The sequence below is a fragment of the Stomoxys calcitrans genome, chromosome 3 (genome assembly GCF_963082655.1).
Source record: "Stomoxys calcitrans chromosome 3, idStoCalc2.1, whole genome shotgun sequence".
In the NCBI taxonomy this organism is placed as follows: domain Eukaryota; kingdom Metazoa; phylum Arthropoda; class Insecta; order Diptera; family Muscidae; genus Stomoxys; species Stomoxys calcitrans.
In genome coordinates, this window is record NC_081554.1 from 128,043,704 (window position 1) to 128,063,453 (window position 19,750).

The following is a 19,750-nucleotide window of genomic DNA, read 5'->3' on the forward strand; positions in this document are numbered from 1 at the left end:
TGGCCAAAACACAAATTTTCGAACAATTTTACTCGTTCACGTCTGTGGTAATTCGACCCCAGGCGTAATGAAAATTCCCTCAAATTTGATAGTTCGTCTTCGACAACCATAATACTACGCCTACTACGCCTTCGACAACTGGAGTAAGGGTGATTAATTGTTTTTCGATGGGATTGAGTTAAATTAAACCACTTTTTAACGTTTGTCAGCTTCACTGTATTGCCATTTTAAAATATATTTTCTGGGGTTTGTAAAATTACTAATCTTTCCTTTTTTAATCTCTTTTCAGTTGAAATATTATGATGGTCTAGTTGTAATAAAACAACACAAGATGCATTTTAGAACGATTTAAATCGCAACAATGTGTGTACCGTGACTAAAAAACATGACGCGTTATTGATGGGCAGAATTCATTGTATGCTTCTCTTTAAAACGAGTTGTACTTAGACGAAATTTTTTGATTTTTTTAATCTAATGGTGTCTTGTAAAAATGCCTTCTGCAAATACCGAAGAGTTGAGGCGAAAGTTTACAGTTGTGCAGCAACAAAGATCAGCACCACCGGGGTATACGGTGCCGGCGGCGATGGCTGCAGCAGGAACAGCGGCTGCGACAACGTCTGTAACAAATGCAACAACGGCTTACGATCCTTTGAACGCTTCATCCATACCCTTAAGCAATACAACGACAACAGGGTTGTTGACCATGCAAGAACCCGAGCGAACCTATGTGTTTCCCGGATCTGTGGGTGTAGGAGGTGGCACAACCATTGTCGGTAGTACAGCACCAGGTATACCTGGAGTGGCAATAATAAATCCCACGCCTCATAACCTTAGCGTGACATCAGCGATAGGACGTGGACATGCGCGTTCTGTTAGCCATGGAGGTGGTGCAATAGTGGGACCCAGCGGCCGACCAATTAAATCGGCGATGAAAGGCCATCAGCGAGCGTTTTCACAAGGCCAAATTACGGATTCCCCTGGTGCCTCAAATACTCCCAGGGGTCACAGTAGAGTTGGATCGAAAACTGATTTTATTTTGCCCCCTGGGCACAAGGAGGAAAATGAGACGCGTGAGTTCGGACCTTCGATGCCTTCGTCTGCCGCCGGTCGGGGTCACTCTCGACAGGCTTCCCGCTCAGAATCAATCTATACCCTGCGACGTTCCGAAACTCCGCCCTGGTGGAAGCGTATCGGTGTATGCCGTACAGAAAATTGCGATGAACGCTCTTACCGCATTGTCGTGCCAAATCATACCGTACCACCCAAAACGCCCAAATGTGACCATCCCAATGGTCATTTTGTTGGCAATAAAATTCGCACGACCAAATACACATTGCTATCGTTCATACCGAAAAACCTACTCGAGCAATTTCATCGCGTAGCAAATTTGTATTTTATTTTTATTGTCCTACTCAACTGGTTTCCAGCCATCAATGCCTTTGGCAAAGAGGTCGCCATGATACCGGTACTATTTGTATTGGGTGTAACAGCTGTAAAGGACCTGTTTGAGGATCGCCGCAGGAGGTTCTCGGATAAAAGGATAAATAACTCAACATGCCGTGTCTATGATGGGTAAGTTCTAGTATGTATATTAGAGTGTCCCAGAAAACCAAAGTATTTTTTTTGAAACGCATACTTTTTTTCTTTTGCTCCCAATAAGCAAAATACTAAATATTAAGACGATCGGTTAACGATAACCCATGACGACGTACAAAGTTAGATGTAGTGCTTTCTAAGAAATGCAGTTAAGTATTTTAGGTCCTAGCATGAAATTGGTAAACTAAGCACAAATTTGTATGGAATTTATTAGAAACCCACTAACTGTGCCCATCACCTCTACTGTGAGTGTGATAAAATGTGTAGTTCGACTCAATAATTCTTGCTGATTCGGCTTAGCCATATCCGTCTCTCCGCATATCATTTCTGTGCTAGCCCGTCCGTCTGTCCCTTTTTTGTAAATAAACGCTATAAATTTTGGTAAAAATCGATTCAGATTTAGATATACATAAATCGCTCCCATATATATAAATCGCCCAATTTACACTTATAAGGGCCTAGTTACCACAATTTTCAACGGATTTGCATGAAATTTGGCATGAAGTATTTTATTACTCATTTGGAAGTCTCTGCCTAATTTTATCAATCGGGGTAACTACGACCTTTTGAGTAAAATTGGGTGATATACATTTGGCAGCTATATCCAAATCTGAATCGATTTTTACCAAAATTTATAGCGTTTGTCCCTAGGCTGAAAAGGTGATATGTGCAAAATTTCGTGATGGTTGGATAACAAATGCTACCTGTACCCTGATAACAGGCACATAGGCGGATTCGCCCCGAGACGGCCATGGCTAGATCGAACTAGGCAGTAACTCTGAGTCGATCAATACACTGTTAGCTGTCAAAGTAGTGGTTCTAGATGTAACTTGTGTTTAGGTAACAAAAAGTGCGATATAAATGTTTACTTTGTGCTCAAATCAAATTCTAAGACTATGGAACCTCCAATGATCCCAAAAATGCACTTTTTCCAATTTTGGGCGCCGTTGCGGCACGTGTTATCTTGACAGATCGTCATGATATATCGTATTTCGCTTATTAGAAGCAAAGGGCAAAAAATGGAGGGTATTATGCATTTCTCTATTTGCAAAAAAATCTCCTTTATAGGGTGGGACGGTCTAAGGTATATATATTTACAAGTTAAGTGGGATGTGATTGCATTCTAGCCCTTGGATGACTTCATCAACAACTTTATAAATTCATGTCATTTGTTTGTTATGTTTAATAAGTCGTCGCCTTTTTCTAAAGTTGGACGATGGATTTCAAACAAAAAGGTATTCCCCCACAAAAAGCGTGACAAAGTAGACAAAGGATAATCAACTGGTAATGATACTGCGTCACGCAAAGAAAATAATGACATTGTAATGTTGAACATATTTCTCACAAAGTTTAACAAGTTGTATTTATAATTTCTATGCATGTTGGTCACTCGTTTTATATCTCTTAAGAGGTCATACTCATGGTTAATGTTCGCGTATGCGTCTAGAACGGATTACTAACTGACAGTCGCTTATTCAAATAAGAAGACAATTAAATATATACGCTCTATATTGAGGTAGGAGATTTGATGATATCACTTGTTACTTATGTAGAAACTAAAAATGGTTTAGTTAAAAAATTGTATGCAAATGCTTGATTTAAGTATACAAATCGACCGGGCAGTCGGCGGGGTCGTACGATTCCCATCAGAAGCTTTGGTCTTCCTATACGTTAACCTAACCTCGCCAATACTACCAATCTCATCTACAATCTAATTAGTATACAGCCCTATTCTGAATAACAATTCCCTGGGAGTATTTTTCCTACACTCAGAGAAATCTGTTAGTAAAAACATCAAAAAAGTTTACTGTAACAGCAGATAGTCAGCTAAAAGTGGGATAGCAGTAATTTTTTGGTAAAACGGCAAACATTTTCTGCTGTTTTCAAATGGTAAAAAGTTAAAACAGCTCAAAAATGTCTTAAAAATTTAAAATTTTCTTTAAATTTTACAAGCATATAAAGTAAAAGTTTGTCCAATTTGCTAATTTTTGAACGAAATTATATAATAGGAGACAAAATAACTACTACCATTATATTGGGTTGCCTTAAAAGTAATTGCGGATTTTTTTAAAAGAAAGTAAATGCATTTTTAATAAAACTTAGAATGAACTTTAATCAAATATATAATTGCCATTTTGTTCGATAACCTTTTCCCATCTTCCTGGCAAATTTAGTATTCCACGCTCATAGAACTTCTGGCCTTTATCTGCAAAAAACTGAACCAAGTGCGATTTTATAGCCTCATCATTGCCGAAAGTTTTACCATTTAAGGAGTTCTGCAAAGATCGAAATAAATGGTAGTCTGATGGTGCAAGGTCAGGGCTATATGGTGGATGCATCAAAAGTTCCCAGCCAAGCTCACTCAGTTTTTGGCGAGTGACCAAAGGTCTAGCGTTGTCCTGGTGGAATATGACACCTTTACGATTGACCAATTCCCTTCTCCTTGATGGCTGTATTCAATTTGTCCAATTGTTGACAGTAAACATCCGAATTAATCGTTTGGTTCCTTGGAAGCAGCTCAAAATATACCACACCCTTCCAATCCCACCAAACAGACAGCATAACCTTCTTTTGGTGGATATCAGCCTTTGAAGTGGTTTGAGCTGGTTCACCATGCTTGGACCATGATCGTTTTCGACTAACGTTTTTGTAAACAATCCATTTTTCATCTCCAGTTATGATTCGTTTTAAAAACGGATCGAATTCATTGCGTTTAAGGTGCATATCGTTGATTCGGTTTGTTAAATGAATTTCTTTCAATACATGTGGTAGCCATATTAAAATTGACGCCAAACAAACAAATGTAAACAAAATTTCGCGCACTTTTTTTCTAAAGCAACAGCTGATAACTGACAGAAAAAGGAATGCAATTACAGAGTCACAAGCCGTTGAAAATATTTGTCAACGCCGACTATATTACTACTATATTACCGACAAGTACTTTTTGGGCAACCCAATATTTATGCTTTAAAAAAAATAACACCTAAAATTGGCAATTTTAGTTATAAATATATAGCAAATACCTCAATTCTTGTCTAGCTCAAATATTTTGTACGGATTCTTTCCAATGTTTAAAATTTTTAATTTAATATCAGCAGACATTGTTTGCTAATACCAGCAGAATAATTTCTCTGGGTGTACTCCCTTTTTTCCTAATTCTGGAGAACAATTCCCTGGGAGTTTTTTCCCTTATTCTAAACGAACTTCGAAAAAGGGAAATATTTCCCAGGGAAAAAAAGTATTGGGTTGCCCAAAAAGTAATTGCGGATTTTTCATATAGTCGGCGTTGACAAATTTTTTCACAACTTGTGACTGTAATTGCATTCTTTCTTCTGTCAGTTATCAGCTGTTACTTTTAGCTTGCTTTAGAAAAAAGTGTAAAAAAAGTATATTTGATTAAAGTTCATTCTAAGTTTTATTAAAAATGCATTTACTTTCTTTTAAAAAATCCGCAATTACTTTTTGGGCAACCCAATAGTTAATCTGAATCGAAATAAAAGGGAGAATGAGATGATAAAATTTGGGAAAAATTCCCTCAAACAAATGCACTTTGGGTCAAATGACTTGTATTGCTGGGCAAACCTAATTTTCCACACTTAAAATTTATAAATAAATTTTGTCGTATTACGATAGTAAGCAAATCAAAGTTATCGAAAAACTATTTCTGTTGTAGTAAAAAAGCATTTTATCGTTGTAAAATGAGCTATGGAAAGTTCACAATTAACTTAAACGTGATTTCACGCCAGTTTGAACATTCATTTTGAAGTGAGGGGATAGCAAGTATGCGAAAATCTTTAAATAAAATTGTTATTATGGAAAAGAAGACAGAAGGCAAGAGAATGAGTTTTTATCAAAATATTGTATGTATTGAATAAACTTTAATATGTTTGGATTTGCGAGTTTTAGCGATTTTACAATTGGGAGTTTTTTAAGTATGGGTTACTAAACTAAATTGAAAAGCAAAAGGCAATTTTAAGATTCATTGCTAATGTTTTTCACGATAACCATCTGTCGAATCAGAAATCAATGTTTCAATAAAAAAAATAAAGAACCTCACTCGTTATTTATGTACAAATTTGTCACAGAAAAGAGTTAATTTCTAGTTCAAAAAATGTTGCATAGTTAAAACGCGAATTTGAAGTGCGTCAGGAAAATAGGTCCAGCAACTGTGACTTTTATCCCCATTATAATGAATTTACTATCAAATATTGAAGTGTAGACCTAATGAAACTGTAGTTCGGAAAATATGAATGTCATGCATTCGGAGTTGATTTTAAACTACGGTTTCGATAGCAGTACGGGCAAATAGCAATGGCAAATAAGGAAATGACAGAAATGATCTCAGTTGACCCATAGTGAAATGGAAGGGAGTTGGGATAAAAAAGTATGAATTTCATGTTATTTATAAAAAAAATATTCCATTTCTTTCTATTTACGAACAATTTATTATCTACCGAAATAATGTTTTATTTTCTCATTAAAAACAAGTAAAAATTTTGTTCGCCCAAATTCATGTACCCACTATAGAGGGTTTGCATAACTTTTCAGTTTTATTGACAAAAGACGAGAATTCTAGGATAGGTATATGAATATATCAAGATATGTGGTTCTCATTTTAATATTCCTAGATCTATACACCTTTTGGTAAAGGAAATGCGCCAACTTGCAGGATGTGTGTCCCGCATGCAAACAGGAACAACGCAATATAATTAAGATGTTCATCTGTTCACCAACGACGACAAGCTGTAGTCCGTATTTTGCAAAATGCACATTTTGTCCATGAACATTCCACTAAGGAACAGGGGCAAACTTCTCACATATCGATGAGTGTAGTCCGATTCAAGTTTTAAGCTCCTTTTAAAAGTCGAATCCGAACGGCGTGCCGCAGTTCTACACCGTTCTACACCTCTTTGGAGAGAAGTTTTTACATGGCATAGTACCTAACAAATGTTGCCAAGACTAGGAGGGGAATACCACCGCTGCCCTCTGCGCTACGGTGACCTCCCATAATTTTGCACTATCAGAAAACAAAAAGTATAACAAACTTTACAACAGCAACACTAAACATGTTCGTAATATTTTTTACAACTTTAATGAATACTTTTTTAAATTTTTTAATTTTATGTTTTATATTTGAATTTTATGTTTTATATTTCAAAAAAAAAACGTCTATTGTTCACCCAAAATACAACAGCTGAAGCAAAATTCAGAAAAATAGGTTTTACTTAGAGGGAGAAATTAATTCTTGATATTTTCTTTAATTCTCTTCTTGTACGGTAAAGAAAAAAATTTTTAGGTAAGATAAAGTCGTCGTCCTAGACAAATTTTTGATTTTCTTCCTAAAGAAACATTTTTATACCAACCACCATAGGATTGGGGTATACTAATCTAGTTATTCTGTTTGCAACATCTCGAAACATTCGTCAAAGATCTCATAAAGTATATATATTCTTAATCGTGTCGACGTTCTGAGTCCATCTAGCCATGTCCGTCCGTCCGTCGAAATTACGATAGCGGTCGAAAGCGTAAAGCTAGCCGCTTGAAATTGTGCACAGATACATAATACTGATGTAGGTCGTTGGGTAATCCAAATGGGCCATATTTGTAAAAATTTAGATATAGCACCCATATAAATCGATCTCCCGATTTGACTTCTTGACTTCTTACAAGCTGCAATTTTTGTCAGATTTGGCTGAAATTTTGCATGTAGTGTTCTATTACGACTTCCAACAACTGTATCTAGTACGGTTGAAATCGGTCTATAACCTGATATAGCTCCCATATAAACCGATCGCCCGATTTGATTTCTTGAGCCCTTAAAATTCGGCATTTTTGTCCGATTTGGCTGAAATTTTGCATGTAGGGTTTTGTTATGACTTCCAACAACTGTGCCTATTACGGTTCAAATCAGTCTATTGCCTGACATAGCTCCCATATGAACCGGTCTCTCGATTGTCGGTCCTTGTTCGATTCCTAGAAGCTTAAATTTTTGCTGGTTTGACAGAAGTTTGGTATGTAGAATAAAATTATGCCCTTCAACTAAATTTATTTTGCATAAATTTTTAGCAGAATTCATGGTGGTGGGATCCCAAGATTCGGCCCTGTTTATTTTGTTGTATAGTGTTTGACAAATTTTGTTAATCTATTTATTCCTTAGAAAACCAATTTTGTTCAAACATTCATGTTGCCCTTATCAGAGCGACGTATAAAGTAATTGACTCTTAGGGAGAGTATTTAACAAGTTCACCATGAAATCTATTTATCTATTGAAACTCATTCATACCTATTTCATTAATTGGCGGAGATTGATATCACTTCATTAATTTAGGGGTTGTTACTATTATCTCATCTGTCATACACCAATTACATACATAAGCGTAGGCTTTTTTCCTTATAGAAAACAACATGGCAAATTGAATGGTGAAAGCTTTAAATAAAAATAAACACATTATATTGGGTAGTTTGATGGTCGAAACGTAAATATGACCCAATTTTACTTCACATATCGGCCAATTATTCTCAATTCACAATGGATGCTATCAGCCAGTAAACATCATTAGTACGCAAACATTAGAACAGAACAAACGACAAAAGCTTGTTACATTTGGTGTTTCATTTAACGATCACAGCTATACAGAATTTTAATAAAGATATATGTGGGTGCATTACAATATTTTTAATATCTGAACATAGTTGGCCGTAAGTGAACACATTATGTTACATTCTTCATATATGTAGTTATATTCGGTAGAGCTGGCAAAATATCGATGGCACTATCGATATTTAATTTTTTGGCTAAATATCGATTGATATTTTTCCGATGGATACTATCGTAGACGTTAAATTTTTTGCAAAACTAAACTAAAATAAGCAATCCGATACTGAATGTATCCTTTAAGATACATTGCACCCATCTATGGACAATTTTCAACCGATTAGACTAACATTTTGTACAAGGATTTCATTCATGACTTCCACATGACTTTATTAACCTTGGTTTTATTTGGTCTGCGCATTGATATTGCTTCTATATAAATCGATCTCCTGATTTTACTTAACGAAGGTATCGATACTATCGATATTTATTACTAAAACTATCGAAAATATCAAATGTTTCGGGCATGTTTCGGGATTCACTTTTCGCTTAAAAGAAAAATTTAGTTATCACGTACCACCTTCAAATATTTTATTTTGCTTTTATTATGCTATATTCCTAAACGATTACATAGAAAAAACTTAAAATCGGTTTTTCGAACACAAAATCAATCAAAGCTTTGTCTCGACTACTCCATTTTCAACACTAAAGAAAAGTTGTTATTCAAAATAGCAAAAGGGTTTGCTAAAAAAAACAGTATTTATCTGCTGAAAATGGGAAAGCAGAAATTACTGCTATTACAGCAAACATTGGGCTGCAATTTAGCTAACATTTCCTCCGCCTGCAATTTCAACTAACAAAATGTGCTGTTATAAATACAAAAATCCGCTAATATATTGAAAACATTTTATTACTGAACTTACAGAAAAAAATAACTATGGTTTTATTTCATGCTCTTTTGTATGTCTAACTACTAGGTCGGCAACGTGTTTTAATTGCTTATTTATTTTGTGGAATATTACTGATACAGAATTACCTGATCAACAGATTCCTTGTACACATAACATCGCATCCATTGTTAGGTGGTTAAAGTTGCTCGCCAATTTTATTGCTCTATTGATGTACTCATACACTCATAGGAAAAAGTTTGGTAAAAATAGAAAATACTGTCTGCTGAATATTAGTAGATAATTTGCAATTTCAGAGCAGCAGGCTTACTGCTGAAGAGTCTGTTGTTTGCTGAAAATGAATGTTAAATACGATGTTAGAAAAAAAAATAAAATAAAAATGTAAATGTGTGTCTCAGTGGATGTTTATAAGCACCAATCTATACTTTCCATATTCTTTTTTCTTTAAATTTAGAAACAAAAGGTCATGTCAGTCATGCACACATGTACATGTAAAGTTTGCTGAAAATAGCCATTAGTAGTTAATTTGCTGCCATTATAGCAGTAGTTCTGCAATTTTAGAGCAGCAGACTGACTGCTGAAAAGTCTGTTGTTTGCTGAAAATGGCTGCTGCTTAATTATGGATGGATTGTTATAAGAAAAAATAAAATACAAATGTAAATGTGTGCCTCAGTAGATATTTATAATCACCACTGAATGTACGCTTTCCATAATCTTTTTTCTTTAAATTTAAAAACAAAAGGTCATGCCAGTCATATACACATTAGTAGAACAATAACAAAAAAATACGAGCAAGCTCAGCCACATTTCGAAATGTATACCAATGGATGGATCAGGTAGCATACATCTTATCTTTCATATTATTTTACTCTCCCTTCAACAACTCATCATAAATTAAGCAGCAGTCACTTTCAGCAAACAACAGACTTTTCAGCAGTCATATCGTTGTTCTGAAATTGCAAACATTTAGCTATAACAGCGGAACTGCTGCTGTAATAGCAGTAAAGTTAACTACTAAAAGCCAGAAGAATTTTTGATGAAATGAAATGTAATTCAGAAAACACAAACTAAATTCCATTTGAAATTCTGAACATTCCATTTGAAAATCTGAATATATTAATTCAAGTTCCATTCAGAGCATTTCAATTAAAATTCAGAATACTTCAATTGCTAAAACAACAAATTTTGAAAAAATATTAGCAGACAGCATCTGCTAGTATCAGCAGACTAATTTCTCAGGGTGTATGTAAAATGTGATTTGGATACTCCAATCGTGCTACCTCCAAATATTGGATTGTAGTGACTACAATATTTAGAGACTGTTTCCTCTGTATTGACAATTGGTGTTGGCGACTGCAGCCACGCCATCCAATATTCTTCAACATTTCAGGAATAGCAATATCTCTGCCAGATATACCTGTTGGATGTTAGTCATTTTCTTCTTTCGCATTTCTTATTCTCATTCTCAACTTAATTTTAGTTTATGTACTAGCTGAACCCGGCCCGCTCTGCTGCGCCCTCTTCCCACACACGAACTATAATTTTCTTCCGTTTTTTCCCTGTTTGCATTCACTAACGTACCTACTTTTTTTCCAGGTCAACTTTCCAAATTTTTTTTATTCTCTAGATTTTTCTTAAAATTTTCATTTATAGCGATTGGTGAAGCTCGTCTTAAAAAATACAACCACAAAAAACCGAACTTTAATTTTTGTTTCATTGTCTTTCAAGTCGAGCTTAATGACCAAGCGAATGCAACATCCAAAGGAGAGATTGATAATTGAATCTTGAAGAAAAGAAATTGCCAGTTCCTCAGACAAGGCAGGACACATGTCACCCCACGTCCACCAGTGGGACGATAATTGGGTTTCATTATCTCATCGGCACCATCGTGAACTATGTCCGTCAGTCTGACCGCCCTACAGTTCACAGCCAGTACTTATAGTTGAGATCATAAGCACAAATCCTATGTGAAATCTCAACTTCTACTACCAGACTGTTCGCTGTAAGCTTTTTCACTGAGCAATATCTCTTCAAACAGACTCCAACTCCCCTCTAAGACTTTTGTATTCATTTTATTCCCTTGTCAACGTGGCAAGCTCCGCCTGCCGACGTCAACATGACCACCACACATGTGGTGGATTTTGTTTTGGAGACGAGCTTTTCGTCTTCCATTTAGAAACAACAACATTGAAAGCTGAGTTCCCCGTGCTCAGGGTGTACTATCATCTTCTTCATCTGTTTGGTACTTCCAGTCAATTTTTTGTTTCATTGTCTTTCTAGTCGAGCAAGCGAATTCAATAATAAAGTAATTTTTATACTTTATTTATTTGAAAGACAAACAACAATAAATAGTCTAAAGCTGATCAACTTTTACCACACTGTTTTCTCTCTTCATTATTGTTGGTGTTCACATAGATGGTTTCCCCTAATAGATGGCGCTAAATTTATCGTTAGTTTCGCTCACTGTTGATTCTCATCAACAAGTCATCATTTTGTATATTTTAAACCTAACCAAATAACCACAATTGTCGGCAACTGTTGCCCAAAAGTCTTCAACAGCTCTGATTCTTTGTGGGTTTGTTGCCCTTTCCGCTCCTGCCCCTTAAGCACTAACTTGTATGTCAGGTTCCAATCTACTAAAAAATATATTTCACTTGATTCCCACATACTCACGATGGGCCAATAAGGCTATTTGGTAAGGTTTTAGAAATGGGCTTCCTCTCAGATCCAAGAATTTAATGTCGTATTCGTACTCTTCTCCCATATAAATGTACCTTTCATTTGACTGCTAATGATCGGGCAATATGTCTGTCATTGGAGGTTTTGAGGCTTGGGAAGCCCTGCAGATACTTGGAAATAAAATTTACTACCAGCGTAGTATTCTACTCCCAAAAACCTTTCATTTAAGTCCCATTTAGCCATTGTCGGCTAAAATGCCCATTTAAGGGGTTTGGTGGGTCGGGCAACACTCCATTGGGTTAGGTTGAAAAGAGTGTGCAGATATTGTAATCTACTCCGAAATACCTTTCATTTAAGTCCCATATTGACATGAAAGTCTAAAATGTCTGTTTTGTGGGTGGGACGCTCCTCTGGGAACTTGATCTGAACCTATAATATAATATTCGTATTCTACTCTCCAATACCTTTCGTTTTGTCCCGTTCGGATCATTTTTATATCTAGATTATTACATTACATATTAATATAGTGATACAATAATTATTAAATTGTTAATTTTCATTTGATAATCCCGGAAAAATGTCAGCCTATAGCGTCAAGGTAAAGCGAACTTTTTATTTAATGTATGATATTTACATGTATTTTTAGGTTAGGTTATAGTGACAGTTTGCAATTAGACTCACTTAGACAATTAAGTGCATAGTGATTTCAAAGGAAAAAAAAGAAGGAATGCCTTAAAGTACCTTATTTTTAAAACTCACCAGAGCTATCAAATGTCTATGAGAGCATTTTAATACTCACCACCAAAAGATGAGGGCATGCCAATCTAGTCATTCTGTTTGGATCACCTCGAAATAGTGATCTGCGATCGAATGAAGTTTATATATATTTTTGAATATGTTGACATTCTGAGTCGATAAAGCCACTTGTCTGTCAAAATCACTATAGCGTCCAAAAGAATAAAGCTTTCCACTTGAAATTGGTCATAAATACTTATTATTGATGTTTTTGTCGTTGTATCTAGAAGACCCAATTTGTTTTTAATTGGTCTGAAATTTGTATTTTGCCTATATAGATTTATAAATAGATGTAGGTTAAGTTAGAGTGGCAGTCTATTTTCTAAGCAGACTTACTTAAACTATTTTAGTTCATTGTGATACCACAGCAGCGACAGAATAGGTTTCTGGTGGGAATCGCTACCAACTCGTCTACCGAGGTGGCCATAGAGATGTATGTAGGTTAGGTTACGTTTAAATGTCAGTCTTAAATCAGACTCATTTAGACGTTTTCGTCTATTGTGATACCACAGGAACAGGAGAAGGAAGATGCCTCCAGATCGCTTTAAAAAGCCCAACAACTTGTGAATGTTCACATCCGCTAAAGAATTCAAAGAAATGAGAACCTTAAATGAAATTTCCTACTGAATGCCAGTGCGGGACGTATATACAGCAGATGTTCTATAGTCTTTCTTCTTCGACGTCCTTATCGTTTCTGCAGAAGTCGGTGCTTCAAACCTTCAGTCTGTCAGCAAGTTTTCCGATCGGATAGTGACCTGTCATGACGGACACAATGACTGAGACGTCTGTTCTAGCCAGCGACAGTAGAGGGGTAGACCTCTTCAGGGTTAGATTAGGCAACAAGCCCTTCGGGTATGATCCTGAAGGGATCACCGATTCCAGTTTCCATGGAATGTGTAACGTAGTTCTTAGTTTCGCGATTCGCTGGGATATAGTGGTACAGTACTTTCTATCAAAAAACCGGCTGAGGGAATGTGTTATCCACACTGCCTGGAACATCGGGCAATAGATCAAGGATAACACAGTGTCCGAAGCCGCCACATGGTCAAAGAGAAAGTTCCCTTAGCCTCACAGCAATGGTCGCAGCAATTTGTCTGGCCACAGTGTCCAGAGGTACAAGGTGTAGCATTTAGTTCAGTGTATCAGATTGCGTCGTCCTCAATCCTTTGGATCCGGCTGAGAATTGAACAGTAGGTGGACTTTCGTGGCTCCGTCTACTAGACCACAACAATGTTTAGAAATATAGGCGTGATAACTGCAGTATAATGTCAATCCAATGTCTCTTTCAGAGACAATAGTATATCGTTAATAGCTATATTCCAAAGTAGAGGAGGCAGTAAACCACCTCTGCAGTGGTAGCATTTCTGTCAAGGTATATTCATGTATATTCCTTAACAGCGAGTGAGCCCTTTAGGTAGGCGACTAGGTCGTAAAGGTCTCTTCCAGTGGACTTGCCTTTACTATAAGCTTGTTATTGCCAAGACTGGCTATCTCCAGAGATCTTTTTCCTAAGATATGTTTCTTTCAACCTCTCAAAAGCCAGCCGACTTAGCCGACTTAACCGACTTAAAAGAGTCACAACTTTTTATCGCCTAAAGGATTTTTGACTCAGACACAATTTCTCCAACAATCTCCGACGAATGCACATCAGTGACAACGTGAAGCCACGTTGTCCATTGGAGAGTTTCCCGGGAAATTTGTATTAACGAGTAGTTCTAGTACTTCTTCACTAAACATAGTCCATACATTCTCTGACTTTTGAATATATCCCACCGTAATAGGTTTCGAGAATAGTACTTTCCTTATTCTAGAGGCTTCAGATGTTTCCTCCAAGGAGCAGCAGAATTGACCCAGGGTTTGTTCTGAGCCTTTTTCAGATCACCCTTGTATTTTCTTCGCTCAGTCTTATAGACGTCCCTAACGTGTGATGCCATTGTTTTGTCGCTCCGTTTAAGAGCATTCTGTAGCCCTTCCTTAGACCAACCAGTACTGGAGTCAACCATGGTGGTCGCTGTTTGCTCCTTGGATTGCTCTAGGACATGCTGACAAAAGCGAGTCATTCAAGGCCTTCATGATCTGCTTGACCATTATGTCTGTGTCCTCCGCAGTTTCCACATCCTTTTCTGATCTAGAAGGGATAGTCGTGCAGAATGTGTGGCGAAACTTGTCTCTATCCGCCTTACTTCTGTTTGCCCCCTTCAGTAGTATTTTCTCCAGCGACATCTTGAACCTCCTGTCTGTTACTGGTAATTAATGTCGGTCTATTTCTTTTATTACAAATCGCCAAATTGCAACTTATAACATATTCGATAAAATCCGTTGATATCCGAACTTCTTCATATCTAGTTATGTGCATTAGCATAACTAGCCACAATGATTCTCGTTTTTCTTGTAGAAGCGGCTTTAACTTTGTACTAAAGGCTTGAAGGCGGCATCTCTAAATCGCGTGATATATAGGGAAGCAAACCGGTAATGAGACTTATTAATTTTAAGGCTAGATACTATAGAAACTTCAGTGATTGGCGGCGGAAGAAGACAATCATTCAAACTACTCTTTGCTAGAATACTGGTTCTGTATCTTCTACTCCCCGAACTCTTGAAATGTTCAAATCCAGGTAAAAAGTTTTAAATAGTCTCAAAATTCTTAAAAAATTTATATATTTCATCATATCTTTCCATTTTAGTGGCATATATCATAAATTTGTTCCAATTTTCTATAATTCGATAATTCGTTAAAGATTTTAAACTACAACAGACAAAATAACTATTAAACCCAATTTATACTTTAAGCAAAAGAATGTTCATCTAAAATTGGCTAAAATTTATACTATTGTGTTGTTTTAGAAGTTCAAAAATTGTTTACGATTTCTTCGAAAAGTTGCAAATTTTGTTCCTTCCAAAGGCTAGAAAATTTTAATTTTTTTGTTTTATTCAAAAAGTTTCTGGGTGTGTTTGAGCAAGAATAATATTATCTGGCCATACCGGTGTTTACTCGTATCAGTCCAATTTTTACAATCTCAATAGAAACACATATGCATTAAAATTGTTGGGGTAGGTATTGCTTATACTGATATAAAAACGAAGCCGAAGCTTACTAACACATAAAAATAATTTAAATTTAAATTGACTGCCAACTAGACTTTCCCTAGGTTTCGTGCATATTGAGTTTCTAAACGAAACTAAAACCTAAAACCTGAAACTTTATTTGTTCTTAGATCACTATCTCCACAATAACTTGAGTGTGCGTGCTTATTAATGGCAATCATTGACAATGTGTCATCCAACAAAGAAAATATGTAGAAAGACAGAAAAATTGAATTATCTGCATTGAGTCTGAGCTGTATTTGCAATTTAATGATATATGCCTTTTTGTTATATACATAGCGCTGAAGTTTTAATTGACAAATAAAGTTTGGATTCATTTTTTTTGTCAAGTATTGTCACGTTTTCTACATGGCATATTTCCGTTAATAGCGATAATTTTTTTTGAGTTTATAGAAAAGTTAAATAATATTGTGGCAATAGTTATTGTTGCTCACATGAAAACACAATTGGAATTTTGGCTTTTTACATTTTTACATACACATCAAAAAAAAAAAGAAATCGACATGAATCATAAAATACTATTTAGTTAAAAACGGATATTTTTTAAAATTTGGTTTTGGTATTCCGAGTAAATATTTCGTTGAGTGTAGCTTCCATATTGAGCGTCCCGTTAGCTGAGTTGGTAGCGAGCCCAAATTACCAATGTGGAGATCGTGGTTTTGAAATCCACCAGAGGCTTTGGCCTGATCCTATTATTGGCTACACCCAGAAAAATAAGTTTGTTGATGCATTGATAGAAAAATGTTGTTGCAAAATCATGCACCAGTGTTGTCATTATCATATACAGACGTTGTTGGAAATATTGTTAACAAGTGTGGATGTTTTTGTGAACACGCGTTGTTGTTTCATCCACCTACCTTTTTGAACATCATTCCTACAAAGTGTAGATTCGATACACAGCAGCAGCAGCACAAAAAATCTTTGAAAAATATTTGCACTAGACGTTGTCGGAAGGTGAACGAAACGTTTCATTAAAAAAAACTGTTGTTGGTTAATGACCATTTGTGGTTGATCTGATGACGTATGTGTGTTGATTCACTCTTATGAACGAATTTTATGATTTTCTGTGGGTGTATTGGCAAACATTGTTTGCTGATTTCATATTACCAATTTTTTCTCTTTGAAGGAAACATTTTAATTTTTTTTGTTTTAAAACATAAAAATGGTTTTAGTAGATATATTGTCTGATGTAATTTGAAATCATTCAACATTTTTTAAATTATTGACAGTTTGGTTAAATTGTACTCTGAAAACTTTAAGCTCTACAAGATACGATGTAATCAACAAAATTGTTAAGTATTTCCGACATTTTGAGGTTAAAATCAATATTTTGCAGTCTGAAAACAGCAGAAAATATCTGCTGTTTTGGCATATAAGTACTGCTTTCCCATTTTCATCAGACTTTCAACTGTTACAGCTGTGTTTACTAACACATTTCTCTGAAGTATAAGCTCGCTTATAAACCAAACTTTGGGCCTCCAGTGTCATAAAGTATACGATTTTGCCTGGTTGAACTTAACTTCTGGTTAAACTTCTAAAGGATGTTTTTTTTGAATAATTGAGACAACATATAAGACATTTTTTTCAACTCATAAAACAATGTATAATTCCTATACATTTTGTCGGGGTCAAGTAAGCTCGATTAACGTTAAAGTTTGTAAATCGAGCATGATTAATTTTTATAGCTGCGACAAAATAGGTACGCTTGCGAAATACTTACAAAAATGACGTATTCGTTGTTAAAACAGCTGAGGAGAAAATTGAAAAGTCAAAGAGAGGAACAAGTCGTTGACAGCTGGCTTCCAGACAGACTCGCACGTGTCTTGTATAGCAATGAGGCATTCAGAAACACATTGCCCCCAAATGCTGTATTTTCGTCATCTCTATAGGCTGCTTTGGTCTTATAGTCTTCCCAACGTAAAAAAACGAAATCTAACAGAAATCTTTGGCACAAACATACATACGAGTACAAGCAAATATTGAAACATTTTGCACGTTCATAGGGGGGGATCACAAATACTCGTACGCCTGGTAATACTCGAGCGCACGACCATTCCAATTGAAAATGTGGGACAATGAGAGCACTCAATCCAGCCTACGGGGCGGTGACAAGACAATTTAAATGCAAAACGAAAAACGTCATTATTCTTTGGGACCCCCTCCAGTACCTGACGCCTTCTCCATAGTCAATTGGTGGCAGCGCCACACTTGCATTCGCCCGCAATTGTTATTGTGTGAGGGAAAGTTTGTTTATCGATTGCCTAGGGATCACGTTTTCATTGAGGGGGAACTATAACTTTGATTGAATTGAACAAATTAACACAGAGAAAGAAAAACGCAAATGAATTAAACTCAATAAGTTTTGAGACATCAACATATATGGCTTTCACAAGGCAACTTTGCATATTGCTCAAAAATTGAAGGTTTCACGTTTTGTCCAAATTTTGTACAATTGAGCTATGTTTATCAAGTACTGGAAAATAGAATTAAAATTTCCAAATTATGTTTATTTTTATACCCACTACCTTAGGATATGGAGGGGGTATAAAAACTCGTCATTCCATTAGTTACAACCCGTCATTCCGTTAGTTACAGCTCGATTACTGATATGTGACTCATTGAATCGCAATAGTGAAAAAGCTATGAGAGGGTATGAATATGACCCATTTAAACCGATCCCCCGGCTCGAGTTTCTGAGCCCCTAGACGCCTCAATTTTCATCCGGTTTAATTTAAATTTATTACGTGAGGTAGGCATAAGTAGGCATTAACTTATTCAAAACTGTTTTAATTTTTCTTTCTGTTTGGCCACCCATTCTCCATTTTTAAATATTCCGCCAAAGGATGTTGATATACTAATCCTATATATAAAAATCAATTTGTGTTTGTTTGTAGGTTTTTTTTGTTTGTTTGTATGTTTGTGTGTTCGTTATAGACTCAGAAATGGCTGAATCGATTTTCTTGAAATTTTCACAAATGGTGCATGATGACCTCGTGGTGAAAATTTCGAAATTTTGTATGCTCTCATATAGTACCCTAAAAAAAAATTTTTTTATCTAAATTTTGGATGGGGTACCTAGGGGTGCTACCCCACCCTAAAACCTACCAAACATATATTTAGACCAATCACGACAATATGGGACTCAAATGAAAGGTATTTAGGATAAGAAAACGTATCTGATATCCAATTGTCGGACCAAGTGCTAGGGGGACCACTCCAACCCCCAAACACCCCTAAATCGGACATATTTACCGACCAAATGAAAGGTATTTGTGAGTAGAATACGAATCTGATATCCAAATGTGGTACCACGTTTTTGGGGGTCCACCCCTTTCCAAAAACACCCCCCAAACAGGACTTATTTACTGACCATGGGAATATGGGACTTAAATAAAAGGTATTTGAATGCAAAATACGAATCTGATATCCAAATATGGGACCAAATGCTTGGGAGGCCGCCTCTCGCCAAAAACTTCTCCAAAGGGGACAAATTTACGACCATAGCAAAATGGGGCTCAAATGGTCTTTGGGAGTAGAGCACGAATTTTATATCAACATTCGGGAAAAGTGTCTATGGGGCCACCCCACCCCCACAACACTACCCAAATAGGAAGTATTTTCTGACTATTGCAATATGAGGTATGTGGGAGTAGACCACGTATCTGATATCAACATTAGGAGCCAACTGTCTAGCGGACGTCCCACCACCATAACAACCCCCAAATAGTACATATTTGCTCACCGAGACAATTTGGGTCTTAAAGAGAGTGGAACTAAATATTCATAGTTTTTGGGGCCAATACCCCAAACCGGACATATTTGCTGACTTTTGCAATAATTAGTTTAAATGGGATTAAAAACGAATTTGATATCCAATTTTGAGGGCAATGGCAAAATGGGGTTCAAATAAATGATATATAGATATATGAGAATAGAGAACGTTGCTGATATATTTTCAGGGCTTAGAATTTGGGGGACCACCGCACTCCCCAAAACACCCCTAAATCGGGCATATTTACCGACCATGACAATGCGTGGCTTAAATGAAAGGTATTGGGGGTAGAGCAAGAAT

The 19,750-nt window shown here is 36.2% G+C and overlaps 1 protein-coding gene across 3 annotated transcripts in view; it reads left to right on the forward strand.

The window, feature by feature from the left end:
- Positions 1-19,750, forward strand: part of LOC106090741 (phospholipid-transporting ATPase VA) — a 126,788-nt gene that overhangs the window by 13,390 nt on the left and 93,648 nt on the right. For all 3 annotated transcript variants that reach the window (XM_013257026.2, XM_013257030.2, XM_013257027.2), the window contains exon 2: positions 290-1,572. In XM_013257026.2, coding sequence (XP_013112480.2) covers positions 491-1,572 — 1,082 coding nt within the window. In that variant the 5' untranslated portion in view covers positions 290-490. The remainder of the gene's footprint in view (positions 1-289; positions 1,573-19,750) is intronic.